The following is a 7,468-nucleotide window of genomic DNA, read 5'->3' on the forward strand; positions in this document are numbered from 1 at the left end:
GAATGAAATATCATTTTACAGTTATTGAGTAACTACAAAGATAACTTTTCTCATCATTTGATACTCTGCGGGCTTTAATATAGGTGGCATGGGAAACTTTGTAGCACTTTTTTCTTTGCTATTTATTATGTTATTCTTTTCATGTTATTTGTATATATATTTCCATTGTTAACAAAGTTTGCCTCAGTATTATACACAGGGATAAAATGGTGTAATAGGCAAAATAAATCACTGTGGAAGATGTGTTACAAAGTGTCCTACCCCACCCTGAGTGCAGCCCTTTGAGATACAAGTAGGACATGACGGTGATCTTAAAGTTAAGTTTGATTGGTCGGCGTGTTGTCTGCTACTTGCCATGTGCTACACATCCTTGAGCACTGGGGTAATTTGACTTAGGGCTGTATTTTAAGTAGCGTATAAGCAGCTTCATAGCACTTCTTTCTTAGCGATTTATGTTGCATATTACACCTTAACATTTACTTCCATCCTTTTTATATACTGAATGGTAACTTTACTATGGACATGGTTGAATCTATAACATACAAGAGAATACTGAGGTGTAATGGGAAGAATAAATCACTAAGGAAGAGGCGTTATGAAACCTCCAAGGCCACTTGGAATACAAGCCTTACTGCAGTGGAGGCTGCGAGTGCTCCACGCTGAACATTAAAAGGTAAAGGCACCAATTTGGAGGATTTTGTAGTTTCATCCAATAAGTGAGATGAAGAACAAATAATTTAAGGAAGACCACTTTGCTTCTATCAACTTGTGAAAGACCTGAGCAATACAGTTAACAAAACCAACATAATACACAGCCTTAGATTAATGCTGAACTCTATATACAAACTTGCATACATTAAAAAAAGAAAAATCAAGAAAATCACAAGATTATCACAAAAAATGAAACATACAAAAACTAAGACAAGGAATCACAGACACAATTATAATATCTTAGCTCGAGGTGTAATGATCAGAAGTGGGTCCAGCACTTAACAACTTCAATCCAATGGCATATTTTGTGTTTCAATCTCTATCCCCAGATGATTTTATTCAGCATGGGTTAGACTTTTTGAACTGCAGGGGGTTAAATATAGCCATCATTAACTCCTTCACAACAGTACTAGAGGCCACCAAAAAGCTGAATAAATCCATCTGATGGTAGCAAGAATAAAATAAAAACTACACCATCAAAATGAAGGGGTTATGATGTCACAGTAACCACCACAACATGTCAGAAGCCATATCAATGATTCTGTTCAAGACATTCCTGATCATTACAGTAAAGAACAAGTTGGCACTCCTCTGGCCATCTGGCACCTCAGCTGTCACACAGTGAGCTGAGGGCCACTATAAGAAAGCCACCAAGCTCAGCTCTATCAGCAACACAATGACTTTGTATTCCTAAACTGAAAAGACTTGTCAAAGCTGAAGCCCAGAGTTATTATGTAGACAATTTGCAGTTTAAGTATTAAACAGTAAAGTTGTAAATGTGAAAGACTTTCAGAGTCGTCATATTTATAGTCTTCAACTTTGCTCTGAACTTAGCAAGTTCATATAATCCAACACTGATCTGAAAGTAAAGGCATCTACATACACTTGCTTTCTCAACACTGAAAAAGAACTTCCTGCGATCTTTGGTAAGAGAACATGAAAGATAAAGATCTCAGAGAAGGGGCAGACACTTAACAATACAGAACTTCAAGAGAAGGCATTGGCTGCAAGGAGAAAACATAGTTGTGTTAGTAATGACAGCTTAAACAATTAAGAGAAGAAATCAAAGTCCATTCTTAACAGCTTCAAAAAAGTATTGTACATTTGTGAAACTGACTAAGTAACATCTCACTTAACTGTTTAAGTAATCAGTTGAATAAGTATTTTTTTTAACTACAGAAAAAAGTAATACATTTCTGAACTAATATCAACAAAGTTCTCAAACAATACAAGTACTGTACAGACAGTCCTCATTATAACTCAAGGCATCTTTGAAAATACCACAATATGTTCCTGATAATTATTAGAATTGTAAGTTTGAAAACACTAGCAATCCATCTTTATAAGTATGAATGGAACTTTTAGATGTAATATTTACCATTAACTCAACATTAAAAATAACATCAGCAAGGCAATTTATAATGAGGGCATGCTGTATGTTAGTTGACCTGAGTGACTGGGCAGTGTCCTTGCAGCCAAGATGCAGACTTCAAGATGACACTTACATAACAGAGAACAGCAGTATACTGAGAGCACTAAATAATATACAGTATATAGATACATGAGATCATAACAGAAGTTTTATGCATGATGTACAAATACCTCACCAAAAATCATCTCATTCAAGAATTTTTGGTTTGTACTGCATGATTAACTTGCTTGGTAGACAGGAAGATGGCTCCATTACAACTCCTCTTCACACAATCATTTTTTTTTGTTTTTTTTTGTTTTGTTTTAACCGAAATTTGCAATATTCTTCATACTACTTCCTGTGTCAGATCTGCTGAAAGAATGACAACATTATATTTGGTATGATAGAATCAACCTGAGCCAAAAAGGGAACATTAACAATAATTATTCACTCTTTGGTTGAGAAAAGGCCTTGTCCTGTTTTTTTTCTTCCCCCAGAAACTGGTGTGATGTACATCCAACATTCCAGTAGCAAAAAAAATAAATAAATAAAGTTACAGTACTTCTCATTCATTCTTTAAAGGGTGGTTTCTCCTTTACATTAACCACTGACTACGCACATTTCATCCTCATTTATTCTATACTGGATGATTATTGTGTTAATATTATCCATTGACTGAGCACATAGTATCAAACATAAATGTACAAGAAATGTACAAGAGAAGAGATTAATATTCATAGTTTGGTCAACTCTGCTCATTTGCTTATAAGATTTGATGGCCCAACCAAACAACATCTCTCTGGCTAAACTCCAGGCCAGACACTCAAGGACGGAGTTGCTCTTTCAATCTAACAAGCTGAAGATTCATTTTGCTTTTAGCAGGTGTGAAAATAATGACCTAATTCACTACTCTAAAGTGGGGCAATTGCATACAGGGGGTAACCAATGCACAAACAATTTCTCTATTCTTCATTTTTCATAATATACTTAATGTCTTATTTATAATCTCTGCCTAGGATGTTCATTAAAGCAACTATTGGGATACCACCAATTTATGTTTCATTTGTATTAACTGTCTGTTGATGCCCAAAAATGTCTGAAACTTCTCCACTTTACAGTAATGCCGTTCATCATTCCAGTCATGTTCTGAGCTTGACATGATTCTTTGATGCCTGCAACTGAAAAATAAGCTTAGGATTGCACACTTCTTCTCCCTAGCTGCTGCATTATGCCATTGTAACTACTGTACTTAAGTCTTTGAGCAGTGTAAACTTAGGAGATCATCATCAGTTTGATTAAACTTTGCATACACAGTAGAATCTTACACCTTCTACCATACATAAAACTAAAAGGAAAAATTATTACTAATCTTGGCACAATAACATGCCACACATTATGGTCCATACTCTCATCAGTCAAGATGGCTCCCCAGTGCCTCTTTCTTACTAGCTTATTTCTGCATATGACACATCATTATTCTCTTGTATGCTATTTAGGAAGTTTTGTTTCACTTTGTTTTGTTTATACAGGCTCCAACATGTTTGCATGCATCAGCCTTGGTCATCTAATGGCAGCTCTCCATGCTGATTGATATCTAATACTGCAGCCTCTCTATTCATTCCCTTATTCCTGAGGTCACACTCCATGACCTCATCCCAGGTATTTTTCAGTTTGCCTAATGCAACCATACCCTTAACATTCACACATCTTACTGCTTTATCAATATTTGAAAAGGAGAGATAACAGACAAGACAAAAGTATGGTGTAGTATGCAAAATAAATCACTAAGGAAGAGGTATTAGAAAGCTTCCTAAACTGATGAGTACATGACCTGTTATGTATACTTGGGGAGTAAAGTAATCCATTGCACATGGTGCCCCGAACTACTGCACTACAAACTGATTAAATATTATACAAACGCTCACCACCTCTGCCACCTTCCCACCTCTTTGGTAACCATTTAGGGTGACACAGGAAGAACACTTAGCATTTTCTTTCATTGACAGAGTCCTGATAGCTCAGGCCATTTTAAACTTAAGGATTATTTTTGTGCGCTATCAAGACACTGTGAAAGAGAGAAGTAAGGCTTTTCAGTGCCCTTGACTATCAACGTGGGCAGTGATTTGATACATTGGTAATTAATAAATCGAGGTAGAGCTTGTGTGCTCCTCGTCTCAGACACTTGATAGTAAAGAGAAGGTTAGAGTATTGTGGAAAGAATTTATAATTTTATGGTAGCTAATGTGATGTGCAGGTTATATTATTGCATAGCTTAAGAGTTTCCACACATCACTATCAGCTTGAGTGAGTCTAGTTTCCTTTTGAAAAGCTCATGTTCCAAAATAAACTGGTTATCTTCCAACATGTCAAGCACTAACTCAGATGCTTTCATGTCAAGTTCATGTACTTTGAAAGTGTTCTCAAGTGAGATACGTTACACTATAATGCCACACATATGGCAACCACAAACCACTTCACCACATACCAGTTTCCCTAGATAAATACTTTTATCTTACAACTTAATACCAAAAACACTTTGACCATGAACTCAAACCCAACAAAACAGCATTCAGAGGACACTGATCCACATGTATGTACAATATTCAAAAACACTAAAACTTTGGAAAATGAAGAGATTTTCCTTGGTCCAGGGCAACTAATATCAGGCAGATGCGGTCAACTTTAAACCATTCTTGCAAATGACAGACTGCAACAGACTATACATTCTGTTCCATTCAGACAATAGGTCCAAGTAACACAAAGTTCTCTTCAGCAAGTATTGTCCATGACTATTCACATACACTTTTAAATACTGTCAAGTCTCTACACACACACTTTTAAATACCATCCAAATCTCTTCACATATACTTTTACCGGTAAATACTGTCAAAGTCTCATCATGAACACCTCCTCCTTCTATAGTTGCTATTTAGACATCTTTGCCAGTTCATTCGAGTCTTGCCAGCATGAGGGAGCTGACAATATCCCCCAGACCGGCCATGGCCTCCTCTCAGACATCCTCACCGTCTAGCTCGGCGTACTGACGTAAACAAGACAGAGCGTAAACTAGCCGCTCGCGTACCATGGCCTCGCATCCGACTTCGGCTAACTGCGAGAGGCGGTAGGTAAAGGACTGGCGATCCCCGCTAATAAACAAGATGCTCACATCTGTACGGTCCCCAGCAATGACTATCTTGGTGTGGTCCTTGAAAAAGTTGATCTGCAATATTACAGCAGAAAAGTTACTTATTTGGCTTCAGCTTACAGACAGTCACACTTCCCCTCTCCCCACCCTCTCAATAACAGCTCACTGTTATTCATTAAAAAGTCTTATGTAACTAATTTGTTTCTGATCATTTATGTAAATACTGTATGAAGACAGAGACTAGCTTGCTGCTGACACTGGGTAAACATGACATTCTATATGGAAAGTAAATACTGTAAATGTAAGGTATATTTTAGTATTAAGTGAAAAGGTGCAATTATACTCATACTCATGAAGTATTATCATATTCTGATGCAATGTTAGGGCTCTTTTAAATTCTGGTGATCTTCAAAAATAGCCATAATGGTTGCAAGCTTGTTAAATTACACATCTATCTATTTACTGTACCTATAGCCAGATGCCTTTACCCTGCAAAGTGTGGCCACAAACAAATCACCTCCATATCATCCTGTCCTTTGCCATCAGGCTGCCCTTGCTCTAGCCCAACGCCCTTATTTGTGTACTTCTCCTACCTATCCCTCCAGCTAATCTTTGATCTACCCCTCTCCCTGTCTGCAGTATCACACATACCTGGAAGGTTCCATTGCTTAGTTGCATGATGATGGATTTTGGTGTACGGTCCCAGCGCCTCACATGTGGTATGACTGCTGCCCTGCCTGTTGATACTGTTGTCCTGGTGGCTCGAGCATCACCAGCCTCCGTCAGGTTTTCCTCCATGTATGTGGCAAAGTAACGAAGCAGCTGATACCTCTCCTGCAGCCATGCCGGCAGTGACCCGGCCTGCTGCACTGTCAGCCGACCAGATGAGTCCGTGAACTCCACTCGGCTGCAACACAAGCACTGAGTTAAGGTGTTTTGTCATATGCCTATGGTCACACCTAGTGCATAAGAAATACTGGAACACACAGCTTGATCCAAACATTTATTAAGATACAGATCTTCCCAACAGAATCTGTCATCATGTTGTGTTAACCTATGACAGTACAGTGTAATAACTGTCAAACTGGAATCATTTACTCTAAACAACATATAGGATAAGAACATAAAAAGTCTTACTTCTTGTCTGAGCTAATACTGATCCTAGTAAGGTCATTGAAGAAAACACCGACACAGTTATCTGAGAGTTGATAACCAAAGCCGTATTTGTTGGAGTAGTCAATCCACTTGGAGATAAAGAGTGGAGTGTGGCTCTGGACAGCCGGGTTTGTGCTCATGTCTGGTGAAAAGTATAATATTAAGGGAAATATTTTACACAGACAAATTTCATATTATCAAAACTGTAAAATAATGTTAAATTCAGTAACTTATGTGGTAGTGGTGAACAAGTTAGCGGCAAGATGAAGAGTGGTATGATATCTTCAAATTAAAGTAACTTACTGTAGTTACATTCAGTCCACATGTTCTTGGATGAGGAAGTCATATGAAAAATAATACTGTGTATGAATGCCAAGAAACTACAGATTTAGCAAACTCAGCCAATCTATTGTATTGCTAATTTTCAATTCCATATTAACACCACTCATCAACTATTATACCATCAGGCATGTTGTCCAGACATGCTGCCAGTAGGTTGTACAGAGTGCCAGAGGTGATGTCTCGTTTTTTGCTGATAACATTGCCTCCTGATGCCTTATTGTCAGTCGTGCATATTACTGACGACAGCTTCTGTCGCAGACATGAGGATAAAGTTCCACCTGAATCTTTTTTCCTGTTTTCCTCCTTAGGACTCCCAACAGTTGCTGGCCTGGTAATGGGCGGACTGCCTAGACCACCGTCCAGTATTGAAATCTGAAATGCAAGAACACAGTACTGTATCAGGATCATGTCATATAATGAAGTTTATGTAAATAAACTCTGCTGCTGAAGTGGGATGCCTTTACACAGTGGCACCAATAAACAAATGTCCCTCAACTCTATCCATATCCAGGGAGAGAAGAATATTAGATTGCAGGAGAATGACACCTTCAGCTTATAGTCCACTGAGTTGGCATCCAGATGAGCCTGGGGCCACCACTATACCGCCATAATAATAAAAGCACAATGTACACTGTGCCCTAATAAGGAAAGCAAACTGCATATGCAAGTGAAGATGTACAAGGCAGTGAACATTCTATACGGTA

The 7,468-nt window shown here is 38.1% G+C and overlaps 1 protein-coding gene across 1 annotated transcript in view; it reads right to left on the reverse strand.

Moving 5' to 3' along the window:
• Nucleotides 1-5,132: 5,132 nt before the first annotated feature.
• The window catches only part of LOC145400940 (serine/threonine-protein kinase PLK1-like), a 212,920-nt gene continuing 210,584 nt past the window's right edge, over nucleotides 5,133-7,468 (reverse strand). Inside the window, exons 8-11 of the mRNA XM_080273305.1 lie at nucleotides 6,884-7,136; nucleotides 6,405-6,564; nucleotides 5,919-6,174; nucleotides 5,133-5,342 (exon numbers count right to left, since the gene is read on the reverse strand). Of these exons, the coding sequence (XP_080129431.1) occupies nucleotides 5,133-5,342; nucleotides 5,919-6,174; nucleotides 6,405-6,564; nucleotides 6,884-7,136 (879 nt within the window). The remainder of the gene's footprint in view (nucleotides 5,343-5,918; nucleotides 6,175-6,404; nucleotides 6,565-6,883; nucleotides 7,137-7,468) is intronic.

The sequence above is a fragment of the Coenobita brevimanus genome, chromosome 54 (genome assembly GCF_032717465.1).
Source record: "Coenobita brevimanus isolate Jiangsu-jjx chromosome 54, ASM3271746v2, whole genome shotgun sequence".
Lineage (NCBI taxonomy): Eukaryota > Metazoa > Arthropoda > Malacostraca > Decapoda > Coenobitidae > Coenobita > Coenobita brevimanus.